Here is an 18454-nt window from a genome sequence, read left to right on the forward strand (position 1 = left end):
GGTAAGATGTTAAAATTTCGAGGCGTAATACTATTTCCATTAACTCAATTGTGACAAAAAAAATACCCAGATAACTTGTTCAAGGCTTCTTTTGTTTCAAATCAACATGTGAATAATCAGTTATTGTGACAAGTTGAAATATCGTACCGAAGTTGCGAGTGGGAACAGTACGCGATTGTGTAAGTGTGAAGACAGCGAGATGGTGATCGTGTGAATAAATTAATCTGAAACGCAGTGGAGTGAAAGTTTACCCAGCCTGTCTGGCAATCCTACTTCAAATCGCGATATGACAAAGTAGGTTGAAATATTCCGATTCAACTCATCGCATTGCAACTCGATCGTGTTATCTGCAAGCGGTTGTCAAGTTGGAAATGTTTACAACAATGGGCGATATTTCATTGATTGATTCTATTGTGTGTAGTAACACATTAAAATATCGCGATAGTAATTACTGAAACTCTCTTTGACAAACGTAAAGACAGGTCGCGGATAGAGTTGTAATGTTTCATTACTTGTTTCAAATCAATGTGCGTATAATCTCGAAATGTGACTGGGTGAAAGTTGGTAGTCATGTTTGTCAAACATATTTCAATTCACACAATGTCAAGTCCAAATATTTCATTCTGGATTATTTGGATTTACCTTTAGTACATCCCGCGAATGGATTCCGACACCGTACTATAACTAGATCGCTATGTCTGATGCATTATCGTGTCAGCGACGTAGGATTTTACAATTATTTCACACCTTTTTGAATAAGCGTCAACTTCACAAAGGATTAGGGTTGGATCAGAAATAAGTGAGAATTTGTCGGTATTCGAATCACCGTCTGCGACGGTTCTGTTATTCGTTACATATTAAATCTTACCAGTGAAATCCAGTTCTGCGACAAACTAAGTACCAAAATAGTATCTTGTGTGTGATTGGAATGTATGTAACAGCAAGTCGCGAGCGATGGTAATGTCTTAGGTCAGGGGTCGGCAACCTTTTGCTAGTCACGGGCCAAATTTCGAGTTCACAACATTTCGGCGGGCCGGAATTTTTCTTAATACTATATTTATCGCTCACGTCGATATATTACCCTACAATGCTGCAATCTCAATCATACAAATCACAAAAAGAGCAAAACACATGTATTTACACTTCAACAACGCAGGATAAATGTGACACTTGGCGCAGCTTGCTTTGTGAAAGGTTTCCAACTTCTGGTAACAAGTCAGATGAAGCAAGAATCAGACCATATCCTAAATGGGCGTTGGAATACGTGATCTTAGCTTGCTCTTCGTGAATTTCATTGTTGAAAACAAAAGTCGATACCATTTCTTTTGCATTGTTGGTCAAACTGGGATGAAGACCCATTTCAAGAACGTACTCTTTGTCAAATTCATTCAGCGATATGCTCCTTGTATGAAATTTGTCATTCAATTCAACTGCATCGCATTTCAAATGGGCCCATTTGAAATTTTCTGACAATGGTTTTGGCGTCCACAATAAACGGAGTAGCCTACTGAGTAGTCAGAATTTATTTTGTACAGAACGAATGTCGGAAAAGCGGGTGGAAATTCAGTAATTAAATTTCGTATATCACAGTTACAAATGTATAGTGCTGGTACTAGGTTTACTCTCCTCCAGAGGAAAGTGAGTATAATTTTCTTTGTACTGTTGACATTCCCAGAGTCGCAGTTTTGTTTCGAATGCGTCTCAACATCTCATGTATTTAGTTGTTTCCCCCTGACGTTGCAAATTCAATTTGTTTAGGTGTGACGTTAAATGTACTACGAAAGCTAGATTAGATACCCATTTTCGATGACAAGATTATGAGTCGGCGATGTTTGTATTTTCAAGGAAAGTTGCTATTTCATTTCTCAGTTCATACACTCGTGCAAGCATATAGCTTCTCGACTTAATGCGCGAACATGGCAGATATACAAGACATCGCCATATTGATGCTCTGCTTCTAGTAATATCTGAGGTAGGCTAACTGTCGGTGATTCAGTTTGTGAGATAAAATCAGCTTTCACCATTGTGTCCAAAACACTATTCAGGTTTGTTGTCTTGACGTAAAATGTCTTCTGGTGAATTAAACTACAGATGACTAACCTACGGATGCTAGTTATCTATAATGAAACAGGGAAAGTTTGAGATTTTGTCATTGCGTCTGAGCAGAGGAACGGCACCTTTATTGCCGCACCCTATCTGAGTGGCAAACCCTTAAAAAAGTATGGTATACCCTCGGTTGCGCGATACACCCGCTTGATAAGCACTGGTCTAGTCTACTCCACAGACATTCTCCATCTCCTGCTTTTAGTACGAGATAGGCTACTAGTCGACCGCCTTCGCACCAGTTTTATGGCGTAACAATAGACTAATACGACGTAGGATACTTTATATCGGAGCAAAGCCGCATTCTTTCCAAGCAGTGCTGCACTACAGATTGGAACTCATTACGAAACGGCGGGTCGTATTGTCGTAGTAACTAGTTATTTCGTCGCGGGCCGGACGATTTCGCTTGGCGGGCCGGATCCGGCCCGCGGGCCGTAGGTTGCCGACCCTTGTCTTAGGTGTTATCTTGTGAGCGATCGTGCGGTTTGTAATATATTTCACACCTTTTTTTGAAGTGTTAGTATGTGAACGCGGCTATTGTTGGTATTTGAATCACCGTCTACGCCGGCTCTGCGGTAAACTAATTACTAAAGTAACACCATACGACTGATTCCTAGATTTAGCAAACTATTTCGCACTGACTGGATTAGTGTAATAATCGATACGATAGTAGCACAAAACAGCTGCACGGGCAACAATTCAGCGCGCGGGTCATTCGAAATATAGGTCGCACGCGCTGCGTAATCCTCTTGCACAACAAGCCACGTTTCCGTCTGCGCGGTTATTGTTGGTGACTCGTACATATTCAACACCACGCGAGAGATGTCTATACTAGGGTTACCATATTTTTGTAACACAGATTCCGGACGCTTTTTAGCGCCCACTGGCGTATTTCAAAATGAGGTATGAGCACATTGTCGATCATTATGATGTCACACTAGCAAAGCTTTGTGTATCGACTAGAGGTGGTCACGACCCGGTTCAGGAGTACGTGGTTGTGTGTTGTAAGTTGTAACCAGGGCCGAACTCACATTTTTTCAGCCCTCACCCGCCAAAACAAGCACTGATCATGGGCCCACCGTAGGGGGATCGATGCAACTTCTGGGGGCTAACTATATGCATCTGGTCGTTAAATGATTTCAATGAATGATGTCAATAATATTGGTTCTTCCATATATTACTATATAATTTGATCCTCTCTCCGCCCACATGATCAGAGTTAGTGGTAGAGCTGGTGGAGGATTCTGAATTCGTAAATGCAAGGAGTGTAATTGCACATCGTTAAGTCATGTTCATGTCACACCGATAAGATTATTTATCAGCCTAATGCATGTGCGCACTGCACCACTGCACCGCACATCCGGTGGTTTCCAACTTTTTATGGTCGCGACTACATTTCTGATTTGAAAATGTTCCGTGGCCCAGCTCAAAATTTGATTAGCTGATTACTAATTAAAGGTCGGCACATTTTCCCAGACCCACCCACGGCCTATTTTGGAAGCTGATTACGTTCAACATCTTCGCGAACCCCAGAATAAGGGCAACCTACCCCAGCTTTAGAACCAGTATCTTTGAATAAAGCATCCAAACGGCTCAAACCGACTCTACGAATACACCGTTATCTTGTAATTGCGATTATAATTAGACTTATTTCTGTAAAGTGTAAATAAATGTTATTTTTATTTATTTTTGATCGCAGTTTTTGCGAGGGTGGTAGTCCCCATATTAAAACCAACATATCTGATACAAAATCGCTTGCAGCATAAATCTGCCCCAAAATGATAGTGTTTATGTTGATTCAGGAAAAATTTTGAGCTTACTCCAAAATTCCGGACATTTAAGCATATTTTAGAAATTCCTCCCGGACGCAGTTTTAACAGTGAAATTCCGGACATGTGCGGGAAATTCCGGACGTATGGCAACCCTAGTCTATACCAACAACGTTAGCATGCGACCGATCCCTATCTCCGTAACGCTATCATGCCACCGAGAGGGGCCGAAACACCACTTCATCACCCTATAACTAGAACGTTAGCATGTCGCCGCCCACGGTCTATACCCGAAAGTACGAATCATCGACGCGTCCATAAGAATAACGATATATCATTGTCGTACTCACCGTAAACGTCATACATAATATTTTTGAATATACACATTAACTAAGGGTCAATCACGTGACTATTTACTTGATACATATTCAACACCGCACGAGAGATGTCTATACCCGAAAGTACGATATGCCGACGCATCCATAAGAACACATGGTGAATCACCAGAGATCGCGTAAGAATACATGACAGGCACATCATCGCCGCAGCCTATACGCGAAAGTACGACGTGCGACCGGAGCCTATACCTAAAAGTACGATGTGCCAACACGAGTTTTCAATACGATATGCGAGAGATGCCTATACCTGAAAGTACGACATGCGAGCGCACCCATAAGAACGCATTACGATGTGCGACCGAGAGGGGGTCAAAAAGTACGATATGCCACCACTAGTTTTCAGGCACATCACCGCCGCACCCATAAGAGCCCCAGGCAAATCACGAGAGATCTATACTACTACTTACTACATCTAAAAAGCGGAAAATATCTTTCATGTCTTTGGTCTAGGAAGTTTCAATGGGGGTCTGCCAAAACAGGACTAAAGCTCAAAAAATCAGATTACACTTTGCCAGAGTGGAACACGCCACTGGCTGCTAGATTACGATATGATAGGCCAGGGGTGTGAAACATACGGCCCGCGGGACGCCAGACGATTTTATCCGGCCCGCGAAGCAATTTTGAACGAATTTAAACATACTTATATCATCTTGCACTATTGTAACAAATTTGAGCTTTTTGTAGGAAATACTTGCAATTAAATATTCCCCTGAAACTGCAAATGTCGAGCATGTCCATGGGTCACATTATTACCACCCGACTGCGATGACGTGGTTTCGCCGTAGTAACCATTAAGAGCGAACCCGCGACATTGGCACCCAACTCAGAGAGGGGAAAAAGTGCACACTGCACACTGACTTCAGAGTTTTATGGAAAAATGGACTAAAACGTAGTTATTCACAGAAGCGAAAACGCCGCTACATGTGGTTACCTTCGAGAATATACTAGCCATACAAAATATACGATTCAAATATATCTGTGGTCGCACTGCTCCGACTCAAAAGGCCCCGCGGCCTCCCGGGACTAGTTGAATCTCTTGAGTCTTGATCAGAGTAGTTGACCTCCAGGTCGTATCGATCATTTCTATCTGATACCAAATACTGCTGTGCATGCATACTTCTGTACCACGATTATTCCTGTTTGTTTGTTTGTTATGTATTTCAGTTGGATGGAAAAATAAAGACTCTTTCTCATATATAGGGCTAACGCTGGATTAGGACTGAAGCAAAGGGATCATAGAAATATACCAACTTATATCGGCGTTTGGGCCACTGTCGTAACGGTTCATATCGGTATTCAACCGGCCAATCATCGTATTTCTGCCTATTCCCTTGTTCGCGGATAAATGTGTTGTTATACTTGCTACAATAAAATCCCTATGATCCACGGTACTATATGTAATATAATATTATCTAGATATACTTGATAATAAAGTATTCAAGGGAAAAGATAGGGCATGATTTTGGAATCAGTTGACTGCTACGGCCCGCGCGCACGCGCGAGAGAGAAGGGGGGTATTCGGTTTCGTCTGCTCCATCGAGATGCTTTTTGACGACGGAGATGCGATACGACCGTAAGGTCATAGAGTCAGCACCCCCGCTTTTTTCTCCTCCATGCTATCCGTGGATGCCGAGCGCTTAGCAGGATAGCGGCGGATACCAGTTTTCGAGTCTTTGGTCTGACCCGGCCGGGAATCGAACCCACGACCTACCGATCAAGTAGCTGGACGCATCACCATTACACTATCTTGCTCGGTCGAGCGATTGGAAGGTTTGAATCCGGCCCACGACGCAATTTGAGTTTGACACCCCTATGATAGGTTATTGCTAGATTGCAAACCTTGTGAGGGGCCATATTTACAGTGGTGAAATATTTCATGTGGGCGACAATGCGGCGTGAACTGAACCACACAATACCGCTACCTAAATTATATTCACCGATACTTTCGTGAAAACGTATCTGCCACTCCATATATACTCTGCGCGAAGCGCACCAAAGATTCTGGGCTTTAATTAACTTTAATGAAAATTAAATGTCGATACTCCGTGAAAACAGCCCCGAAATTCCTCACTCTATCTTTCTGACTGGTGGGTTGAACTACTTGTACTTGACAAACTCAAAACTGCAAAAAGTAAGTAAGTCGATAACAAAATATTACGAAGTACAAGTAGAGGAAGTTTGATTTACTTGAGTACTTCGATACTTCGTTCGGAATTGAGTCCAGCCTTTTTCGCAATTGCGATAGAATGGTCGCTTAAGGACGCTGGGTGCTTTAGTCCAGGGTTGTGAAACATGCCAGCGCTGGACTATCAGACGCCTCCGTAAATTCCACCCAGAACACAGCAAGACCTATGACGTTTCGGAGCACCCCCGACAAGGTAAACTGCATTGCCAAAGAGATCGGCGGCGATAAGCATTCGCATGTTCAGCATTCAGTCTGTTGAGTAACACCTTCGATATTGATAGCTCCACTCACTGAAATATCTCCTGTCTCTGAAATCCCCCGAAATTGTATTGAAAAGCTATGGGTGACCAAGACCAGCGTTTTTGGGGCGGCCCGACGAAGTGCTGTTTCGACCCTGGATGAGGGGTACAAGAAACATTTCTTGGCAGGTTAAAGACACACTGCTCTAGAGTCGAGTCACAAAATTTGCCATGAGGCCACAGAGGTATAATCGATATCCGAGCGCCCGTGCTCAACCATACTCGGCTATGCTACAGTTAATGATTGATCTCATCGCCTCATGTGGTGGAATGATTTTGGTTGTCTGATGTTTGTTTAATTGAGAGTGCGTAACGCGTTTTAAATGTATAAATATGTTACGAAACAGCACCATAGATATTTGAAGCGTGAACCAACGGCGGCTGTATAAGTTGCAATGGATAAATCTTACTCGAAACTTACTCAGGATATTGCGAAACTGATGAAAGATATTGCAGATGCATTACAAAATGCAGATAAATTACCCAAGACTATTCACAGCGGTGGATGGAGAATGCCGGAAGGGTGGTCGTTAGATTGCATTTACTATGCAATGAACGACTGGCAAGTTCCTGAGAATTCTGTGATTATATCCAGCTTTCCAAAGACTGGTGAGTTTATAGCCCTATCGCTATAAACATTGACCTTCACCTTCATTAATCAAGATCATGGATATTATCCATTCTTCTTCGTGATTTGAACACTTTTTATTGCAAAGCATTTGAAGTCATGCTATATTAGTCAAGAACGATTTAGTACAGGGGTCGGCAACCTTTTGCTAGTCACGGGCCAAATTTCGAGTTCACAACATTTCGGCGGGCCGGAATTTTTCTTAATACTATATTTATCGCTCACGTCGATATATTACCCTACAATGCTGCAATCTCAATCATACAAATCACAAAAAGAGCAAAACACATGTATTTACACTTCAACAACGCAGGATAAATGTGACACTTGGCGCAGCTTGCTTTGTGAAAGGTTTCCAACTTCTGGTAACAAGTCAGATGAAGCAAGAATCAGACCATATCCTAAATGGGCGTTGGAATACGTGATCTTAGCTTGCTCTTCGTGAATTTCATTGTTGAAAACAAAAGTCGATACCATTTCTTTTGCATTGTTGGTCAAACTGGGATGAAGACCCATTTCAAGAACGTACTCTTTGTCAAATTCATTCAGCGATATGCTCCTTGTATGAAATTTGTCATTCAATTCAACTGCATCGCATTTCAAATGGGCCCATTTGAAATTTTCTGACAATGGTTTTGGCGTCCACAATAAACGGAGTAGCCTACTGAGTAGTCAGAATTTATTTTGTACAGAACGAATGTCGGAAAAGCGGGTGGAAATTCAGTAATTAAATTTCGTATATCACAGTTACAAATGTATAGTGCTGGTACTAGGTTTACTCTCCTCCAGAGGAAAGTGAGTATAATTTTCTTTGTACTGTTGACATTCCCAGAGTCGCAGTTTTGTTTCGAATGCGTCTCAACATCTCATGTATTTAGTTGTTTCCCCCTGACGTTGCAAATTCAATTTGTTTAGGTGTGACGTTAAATGTACTACGAAAGCTAGATTAGATACCCATTTTCGATGACAAGATTATGAGTCGGCGATGTTTGTATTTTCAAGGAAAGTTGCTATTTCATTTCTCAGTTCATACACTCGTGCAAGCATATAGCTTCTCGACTTAATGCGCGAACATGGCAGATATACAAGACATCGCCATATTGATGCTCTGCTTCTAGTAATATCTGAGGTAGGCTAACTGTCGGTGATTCAGTTTGTGAGATAAAATCAGCTTTCACCATTGTGTCCAAAACACTATTCAGGTTTGTTGTCTTGACGTAAAATGTCTTCTGGTGAATTAAACTACAGATGACTAACCTACGGATGCTAGTTATCTATAATGAAACAGGGAAAGTTTGAGATTTTGTCATTGCGTCTGAGCAGAGGAACGGCACCTTTATTGCCGCACCCTATCTGAGTGGCAAACCCTTAAAAAAGTATGGTATACCCTCGGTTGCGCGATACACCCGCTTGATAAGCACTGGTCTAGTCTACTCCACAGACATTCTCCATCTCCTGCTTTTAGTACGAGATAGGCTACTAGTCGACCGCCTTCGCACCAGTTTTATGGCGTAACAATAGACTAATACGACGTAGGATACTTTATATCGGAGCAAAGCCGCATTCTTTCCAAGCAGTGCTGCACTACAGATTGGAACTCATTACGAAACGGCGGGTCGTATTGTCGTAGTAACTAGTTATTTCGTCGCGGGCCGGACGATTTCGCTTGGCGGGCCGGATCCGGCCCGCGGGCCGTAGGTTGCCGACCCTTGACTTAGAGTAAGACAATCAGAGCACTGGACCGGGTTTCCGCCCCTTACCAAGAACAAAAAACGCTCACTCGCCGGGACTCACACCAGCTCCTCCGGGCTCACTTGCGTTGCTGCAGTGCGCGCCGAAACGAGATTTGGGAATATTAACTATATAGATTACCGTTGAGCCGCCGCGTGACGGGCGAAGACGAGCAATGCCCCGAGCGACTGCGTTCGTATGTTCCTTGGGGTCGGCCGACCCATTTTCAACTGCTGCTCATATGAAACCAGCTTCAACTTTCAAATCTCTCATTTGGATATTTGCTACAGCGACCGCAGGGCGACTCATTTGGTCCGCGTTGGTGACCCCTGTACTAGAGACATTTGAATCGCAAAGCTCGAAGAATATTTTCAAGAATTAATTAAATTCTCGAAAATACTCTATAATTTATCTTGGTTTACGAAATACTTTTGAGTCCCCTTCGAGCACGCTTCCCACCCTATTAAGAAATTAGGGGTGCGGCAGGTAAAGACCTGGCAATAATGCAAATCGTTGGGTGCGATAAATCATCCCCTATAAAGTTGGGCAATTTGTATATTATGACGTAATAAGAATGTGACGCATGAAATATGAAGAGAGTTGATATCTCATTAAGCCTTTCCAACGCAATCCTTGTATTGTCTTCCAATATATCATTTAAGATTATAGTCCTAAGAAGCAAATGTAATCGTGAGTAATCGTGATTACTTTTCCAATGTAATCGTAATCGTAATCGACTACTTCCCGATTTTGCTGTAATCGTAATCGTAATCGTAATCGCATGATTCTGAAGTAATCGTAATCGCAATCGATTACATTCATGAAGTAATCACCCCATGTCTGGTCAAGTCGAGTCATCAGAAAATCGTGACTAGAGTCGGACTCGAGTCGAGTCATGAATCGAGTCATTACGACCCTGGGGTCACCCCCCTCCAAAAAATTTAAGAACCACTGGTTTAGACCTATTTATAATGCACGGATAATCATGCCCTGGTTATGTCCGGATGCAAATACTACGTTGATATCAGGTGCGCAGGGTGTCATGGCCCATTTTGTGGGCAGATATTAGTTCCAGAGCATGTTTGGTTGTAAATACAGCGCAGATATCAGGTTCATTTTGACTGTGAAGTGAGATGGTAACCTAAGGGCATCATCAACAAACACGCATCCAAGTATTACCAGCTTAAGTTATAATGTAAAGACTCTACTATGAAGGATATGGCTCACTAAACGGTAAACACCCTTGGAAATATAGTCCAAATCTAGGTATTGACCGACGAATTAGGTTATTCTGTTATGTTGGTACCCTTTCCAAATATCTACATTTGTGGATACCTACTCAGGGCCTAGAAAAGCCGCTATCAATCAAGCCCTTACACCCATCTTGTGACCACTTCAAGTCAACACGCTCAGCACACGTGGGTAAAGGATATTTCGGAGAATGTCACAAAACGATTTTATTACAAGATCTTGGTTGCTTTCTCGCCTTTTTAACGTCCACTTGCAAAGTAATAATTTAATTTATCATACGATCTTTTGGAGCTCCGCTTCTTTATGAGGTGTTTTAGTTTTGTGTTTATTGGCGTTGAGAAATTTGCTAGCTAATTTGTGCTTTGAGCTACTACTTTCTAATTATCTACCTCTTTTATAGTCAAGAAGTTCAAACAGAAAAACGCAAACGTAACATTTCTCATAGGCACTATGTGGTGCATGGAGATTGTTCGCCAAATCTTGTACGGAAACGACGATGAGCTTCTGAAGAAATCGAACATCATTCCGCAACTCGGACTCAATTAAGAATTTGGACCAGGTAAGAAGACGTCGATCATTCACTAACGGAATGTGTAAAGTCAGCTTCCATACGATTTTGAGGTACATTGATCATTAGGGCTGCTAAAAAACAATTATTTTCTTTCAAATTTCACTGGCTACGTGATGAAATTATTATGTTGGCTAAAACAACGCTGCATGCCAAATCTGGCTCAATTCCGACCACTAAAAGCGAAGTTATTGCAGTAGTAAAATTTCTAATTCCATGATTTTATAATAAATAAAACGTTAGCCACCGTAAACACTATTTTATTCAAATCCATTTTTTTAATGCAATAACTTCGCTTCTTCTGTTTTGAATTGAGCCAAATTTAATGTGCATCGTCTCTACTGTCAGCCTAACAATTTTCGGAGGTTGGCAGAAAAAATTTGAAATTTGAAATTTTATTTTTTATATGACAAATTCAAAACTTTCTACTCCAAGAATATCAGTTCTTCTGGTTGGAATTGAGCCAAGTTTGGTGTGCAGCGTTGTTTTGCCAGCATAATAATTTTATCCCGTAGCCAGTCAAATTTGAAAAAAAGTTTTTTTTAACAGCCCTATTGATCATTATTGGCGTCTATGTACAAGAACGAAGAGTCTTTATCTTCGTCTGCAAACCGTCTGTTGGCGTCTATGTAGGCCTACAAGAACGAAGAGACTTTATCTTCGTCTGCAAACCGAGGAGGTTGAACAGGCAATGGATATCGAAGGAACAGCAATATCATTGAGTCAGCACCATCATTTCTCCTGTTAACGACATCCCATTTTCCGAACGCCTAGCGCGGGCACCGTTGATATTAGTTCCACAATCAAGTATAACACGGCCGGGGCCGAACACCAACAGCCCATAGCGATCAAACCTCCACACCCCTCTCCCGCTAAGATAACTCTTCGAGAAGATAAAATCACAAGATCAAGGAAATGTGACTGCCATGACTATAGGTCGTTAACAAGACATTAGCTATGACGATGGCTTATGCGTTCTTATCAGATATGCCTCAATAGACGCGTTACCAGGCTTCTGAACATGACATTCTAAACTCTTCACGGCATCGTATGTGTATGTGTAACAGTTTACAAATTCGTGGATATCTATCCTCATCTACCGATTCCGCGAAAACTGTTCTTCACACACCTTCCTGCGGAACTAATCAACATGGAAAAAATTAAAGAATCGAATTCAAAGGTAAAATCCTTTCTCTATACCCCGATACTTCTCAAAACAACTCCGATTCCAACAGTACTACAAATTTAATTCGAAAATGATATGGCGCAGCGCTGGTTTAATGAATTTCATAAAACTATTAAACATATGCAAACATATTATTCACGATGACATGAAAAATTGTTTCACAGCTCGAAAAAGGCCTACTCGCTGCACAGTGTACGCACAATCAACATGAAAGTATTCATGTCGAGATATCCTTTCTTTTTTCATATATTATGAGTTTTTGTAACATGGACAAGTCACGGATATTCTAATATCTATGAATCATTCAAACATGATATATATCCTATCCTGTATAATTGAAATAAAGCAATAGAGCTTGAGCTTGAGTCAGCCACCAATATTCAAATGCACAAATTTTCTCTCTACGCCAGTGGTTCCCAACTGCGGTGGGGAATTCAATGGCTTCCGGTGGGGAATAGTCCCATTTGTTAAACACTATATACAGGACAGTCTAGATATTTAGGGAGACACATACGCAATTACCGTTACCAGTTAACTGCTCTGGAATGTATGTATCGAAAATTATATTGCAAATTGCATGATGTTCATAAAAACTCATTTTTAACTCCGGATAACCAATGATGGCGCCACAAACGCATCCAGCATCCACCAGTATGACGTAAAATAACGCTTTTGTAATATCTTGAGGGTTACCGGTATCGGTCCACCATACGTTTTAAGTTGCAGTTATGGGCAATTGTCTTGCGTACTACTGTGGGTGTGTGTCTTGTGTACTCAAACAAGCAAATAGCTGATCCGTAATGACAAAAGTTTTGGGTAGAGGGGAATGAAGGGTCGGAATCAATCTGAACTGGGGAATGAAGACAAAAAGGTTTGGAACCACTGCTCTACACGCTATTGACTATACTGATGACAAGCACACACGCTCTCACTACCAGGGCCGCAACAGCACTTCGTCAGCCCCCCCCAAACGTTGGTCTTGGGCCCCCATAGGGTGATGAACCGGATTTATGGGGGCTTAGCCCCCCAGCTCCCCTCACGCTTCACGCTGTTTACCGCTACTTCTCGACTGCATGAGATATCCGTTTAGTGTGTAATCTTGTCTCGCATAAACGCGCGCAGCGCGAAAAATTTATATAATTCATGATTGAATCGGTCAATAATATCGGGAATTGCATATATATTGCTGTCAATTTTTATCATCTCTATGCTGACGTAATAAGATATACCGGTAGAGCTGAGTGAGGTGTGTTTGAAAAGGCAGGGCAACTCAATAATAATTAAACATCTTCGTCGTTACATGATGTTATTTCGTGACCTCCAGTCTGCTATATCAAAAATATAGAATCGCATAAACGCACTAAACTAAAAGACGCACACGATTTCAAATTGGTATTTCTTCACTGGCGTATAATCTTTCCCTGTGGGATGGTTTCTGTCTTGTGAAGTTCAGATTGCCAAGACAGGAACATTCGGCGCCAGTCATTTAGGCGCCTATGGACAATTAAACCGATAGGTATTTTGTACACATAACGAAGTTTTCGGTCAGCATAAGGGCAGTCCTTTTAGGCCAAGGTTTTCTCGCTGCCGCTCGTTCTGGCACACTTCTTGGAGTCGCATGTTACATGGTCTAAAACATTATGTCTTGGTGCGTCGTGGCGAGGTAATCGCCAACGCCGATGCCCATTTCTATAAATCTTACGTATTTGTTTTGGTTGAAGACTGAAGAGCACCCAATAATCAAGATACTTGGCAACTTGAAATCGCGCCATAACTGCATAACTTTTCAAAAAATACTCTATAATTTATGCTAATTCACGAAATAATTTTAGGCCCCCTTCGAGCTCACCCCACCCCAATTGGGGGGGTGTGGGTTGCGGCAATTACGGTCCAGCTCACTACTAATAAACGGGGGTCAGAAACATAAACGCTTTCTTGAAAATTTGTCGACCCAAGTGGCTGAGCTACCTTTCTAGAAATATTTTTGTCGAGTAGGAAGCAGCGTTTGGTTATATTTGCATCGATTTTACAAGTGATGTTGTCACATACAAGACCAAACGATTCATATACTCATTCATAGTATCATGGCAGGGTTGTAACCAAGTCACAAAGTTTTGTATCGAGTCATTTTCAATTCACCACAGAGTCAAGTCCTAGTCCAAGTCAGAGTGTCGAGTCCAAGTCATTATGTTGACTGCTCAGTTTCGAGTTGATTTCACGTGAAAGCCACGTTTTACAACTCTGCTCGGCGATATCGAATGCTTCGCATTCATAATATACTAATTTTTCTCACTTGCTAACAGTTTCTGGTAGCAGTTTCAAGGACCAGTAGTGATAGACCAACTAATAACAGTGTGATAACTTTATTATTCTTCGAAATTACACTGAAATGCCTGTCTTGGTAGACCCAGTCTCGTCTCGAGTCATAAAAAGTTTGATTCGAGTCATTACGACCCTGTATCATGGCATAATTCAAAAAATTGCACCAATTAGCGATTGCATCAGCAATTTTGCGTTGGTCACGACGATGCATGTTGCAATGTTCTTCCTCTATGCAACTGAATTTCAATTTGCAAATAATGTCCAATGTGTTGTCCAATTTTCTCAATATGTTTACTAGGGTTGCATTTAAAACAAAATCAATTTAAAACAAACATATGCAAAACATGGCCCTAATATAAAACATGTTTTTTAACGCCATGACGTCACCAATATTCAATTGTGACGTTATAGTGTATTGACAATACAAAATATAGGGTAAATATAGCTCCTTTGACGAGATATATATGTACTATTAATGTTGAACCGATTACTTTGCGGATTCCAACCATCCCATATCGATGTACGTCGATATACGCCGATATAGCATCGGGTGGTAATAATCCGTAGGCTCATACAGCATGTTTTTTGGAAAGTATTTACTCAATTATGGCACAATTTTACAACTTAGAAAAAATGTTTTTTTTTAAAGGCATTTGTTTAAAACATGTTTTAAACAAAGTATTATAAAACACCGTTTGTTTTAAATGTAACCCTAATCGTTACTAATAACAGAGATTGTTGGTACATATAAATCCAATCTTATTTATGATTGGTAAGGGACCTTTGAAAGCACTTCTTTTCATATTAAAGAAGTTGGAGTCGGAGTCAGGAGCATTTTCAGAAACTCCGACCCCGACTCCAATCAGTATTTTGTTCACGACTACGACTCCAAGGAGTGGTAAAAAATTTTTGGGACTTTAATTCAGACTCCATTAAGAGAAAATTAGCGAAACTGTGACCCCGAATCCACGACTGCGACTCCACGGCCCTGGTTATAACAAAGACAAAGTCCGAATAAGTAAAAAGTGAACAAATTTCTAACAGCGTTATAGTATAAGAAAGTCAACACAATGACAATTTATAGCTTTATGGTTTCACTCAACAAAATACCTTTATCCGCGTCAGCGGTGTCTTACAAAAAGTCTAGAGGTGGGCCGTGCTATAAGTCGGCAGTTACGGAAAATATGAAGAATATCGGCCTGGTGTAAATGACCATAGTAGTCGACAAACACCATACCCCAAAACAAACAAACGTTTATTTCAATAATGGCAGACGTAATGTTTTGGGAAAATCATTTTCCTATGCACTGATTTACATATGAAGAAAAGTGATGCATTAACGTCAGTCAATATGTGGTCAGACTCTTTAGACTGTAATCGCCCCCTGTTAATTTATCAAAATTTCTTCATCCAGATAATCTGCATGTATCGCAACCCGAAAGACCAAGCAGTGTCGTGGTACCACTTCGTTCAAAAAATATGGTCTCTTTCAAATAATGAACGCGAAGCGGAGCGTTTAGGAAGAGATTGGAATAAATTCATCGCTGGCTACATTGCGGGTATATACCCCAACTGTCGGTGTACTACTTCGAACTATGTAATCCGTGAAATGTTATCTCGGCACAGGGAAGCACGAGTTGGCAGTGAAAGAAGGAGAGTGGTATCCTGATCACCTTGCCGATTGGATCAGACGTGCACGACAGCACGAGGAGAGCATTTTGCCGGTTGAATACGAATCTTTGAAAGGAGTAGGCTAAGGAGAAATTCAAATACCAGCTTCGTATAGGCAGCCTATATTGGTATTGGGTAACTTGTTTCCTAGAATTTTATACGCGAAGCGCACAGAATTGCAAAGTTTCTGGATGTTGAACTCAGCGAAAAAGATGTCGCAAGAGTAAATGAAAGATGCACCATCGATTCGATGAGGAACAAAGCGAATACGGACAATGACCAAAGCGGATTCATGCAAATGAACGTACGAAAGGGTGCGTTTCAAGAGTCACATATAAGATAGCAATCAAGGGCAAGTTTTTGTTGCACTAAAATCGCGAGAAAGTTGCACTTAATTTTAACAAAAGTTACAGTAAAAAGTTGCATTTAATATTTTTAATATTGTTAGGGTATGAGATACTCGAAAGATTCCGTCTCGCCTAGGCGTCCATCATATGGCGAAGGACCTCAAATTTAAACGACAGTGAAAATAATTGTGTTTTTTGTCAAGTTGTATAATTATGCCAGAATTGCGTAAATACTTCCCAAAAACATGTTGTATAAGCCTATACGGACGACGATTACCACCCGATATGGCCAACGTATACGATATGGGATGGTTGGAACCCTCGAAATAGTCGGTTCAACAGCTATATTACGTAGATATAGATCGTTGGTATGGAATGAGTGTTCTGATGATGATGATCGCCGACTGCAAGAGGATGAAGTCCCGGTTAAAGATATTTTAGGCCCGAATATGGGTTGGACGCCTATTTCGTCAAAGGAGCTATACCCTATATTTTCAATTGTGAATATCAATCCACTATGACGTCACCACTTGAATATGCGTGACGTCACGGCTTAAAAAAAAGGAAAAAAATAACATGTTTTTAACAAGGGCCTTGTGTTAAACATGTTTGTTTTAAAGTGATTTTTGTTTAAACACAACGCTAGTCATATAGATGAGATGCAGCTAATCAATCACATAGCTCTTTGTTAAGCAAATCAAGGAGCGAACTATACTAGAAATATTTTTAAAGCATGTTTTTTTAAATCACTCATTTACATTTTGTGCAATGCTTGACAAAAGTTGCAGTAAAAAGTAGCATGAAAAATAAGAAAAAGTTGCCCAAAGTTGCGATATAAAATTCCTTCAAACAGCTAAAAAATATCATGCTATACAAATTTTGAGTACTTGGGAAGCTGTATAAAAAGTTGCAAAAGCTTGCCCCAGTAATCATAGTGTCCGTAGCCTACTTATGGCCAGAAATGAACGATACGCCCGCGCTCCCCGTACCGATACCAATTCGGAAGGGCCATGACGAGCAGCTATGTTAAATTTTGTATGAACCCATTCATACGTCTATGGGCCTGCATCTGACAAACCAAAATACACCTTCAAAATGCACCCTGTATTTCCGACATTTTTATATCTCAAACACAATGACAGCGGTGGCGCTTATCTATATATTCAGGTTTTGGTTCAGCCACAATGCAGCATGGTCAATGTTGAATTAACATGTTGAGCTTTGTTCAGTATTCAATGCTTTTGCTACACTGACTCTTTATGGTGGACTTCTCCATTCTTGTGCTCTCTCATTATCTTCACTCTTCCTTCAGTCATCTCAATCTTCGGGCCCCTGTTGCTGACTTTGGAGCTCGGCTCACTATGTCTCTCGGCTTTTCCAATACTCAATGTCTAAGAGGGATCGTTGATGCGGAGGCAAGATAAAGTTAACTGAGTCTTGACTCTAACATTCCACCATTGGTGTCGCTTCAACACTGCATGACTCGCTTCCCTTGCACTGCATTTACACGATTTTATAACCACCTCCGAAATTTCATTTTGTATTTGGAAACTTAGGTGAAGTTGGAGGGTGGAAGCACCAATTCACTGTGGCCGAATCGGAACACGTAGACCGTCTGGTAGAAGAAAAGTTTGCGGATATCGGCGTCAAATTCACATACGAGATATAACGTTGAATAGCATGTCTTTCTGAACCAATCCTACTTGTGTAATAAATTTGTAATTCGACATCGACTCGAAGCTCCCTTATAGCAGAATTTCGTAAGTCGGCGGTGCCGTGACCTGCCACCACATAAGTAGAGTCAGTGGCTGTTCCCGGTCCACCTGTACATGGCAATCTCTCTTTAGTGACTCTCCGCAGGTTATACTAATCAGATGGAAAGATTTGTGAGCAGGCGTAGACTGCAACATAGCCTCACAATACGTTGCCTGATAGATGCTGGTATTCAAGTACTAGGTGTTGTTTTAATAATGCTGCCCCTTCCAAGGGCAATTGG

At 41.2% G+C, this 18454-nt stretch overlaps 1 protein-coding gene and 1 long non-coding RNA gene across 2 annotated transcripts in view; one reads left to right on the forward strand and one right to left on the reverse strand.

Annotated features, from left to right (window-relative positions):
• Positions 1-18454, reverse strand: part of LOC145441282 (uncharacterized) — a 237075-nt gene that overhangs the window by 3365 nt on the left and 215256 nt on the right. The gene's annotated exons all lie outside the window — the stretch shown is intronic.
• On the forward strand, positions 4654-18191 carry LOC145441750 (sulfotransferase 1B1-like). Its single transcript, XM_080319689.1, has 7 exons — positions 4654-7363; positions 10810-10904; positions 11966-12112; positions 15855-15999; positions 16067-16188; positions 16263-16425; positions 18015-18191. The coding sequence occupies exons 1-7, from the start codon at positions 7150-7152 to the stop codon at positions 18125-18127; spliced, it is 999 nt and encodes a 332-aa protein (XP_080175815.1). The 5' UTR covers positions 4654-7149; the 3' UTR covers positions 18128-18191.

The sequence above is a fragment of the Botryllus schlosseri genome, chromosome 6 (assembly GCF_051294905.1).
Source record: "Botryllus schlosseri isolate E-star chromosome 6, Bs_hap1, whole genome shotgun sequence".
In the NCBI taxonomy this organism is placed as follows: domain Eukaryota; kingdom Metazoa; phylum Chordata; class Ascidiacea; order Stolidobranchia; family Styelidae; genus Botryllus; species Botryllus schlosseri.

Bases quoted from the DNA above. Each gene is read 5' to 3' on its own strand.
- LOC145441750 (XM_080319689.1), top strand. From the start codon at position 7,150: ATGGATAAATCTTACTCGAAACTTACTCAGGATATTGCGAAACTGATG. The intron at 16,000-16,066 runs GTATATACCCCA...ATCTCGGCACAG, and splicing joins CATCGCTGGCTACATTGCGG to GGAAGCACGAGTTGGCAGTG. The intron at 16,426-18,014 runs GTGCGTTTCAAG...TTGGAAACTTAG, and splicing joins GCAAATGAACGTACGAAAGG to GTGAAGTTGGAGGGTGGAAG.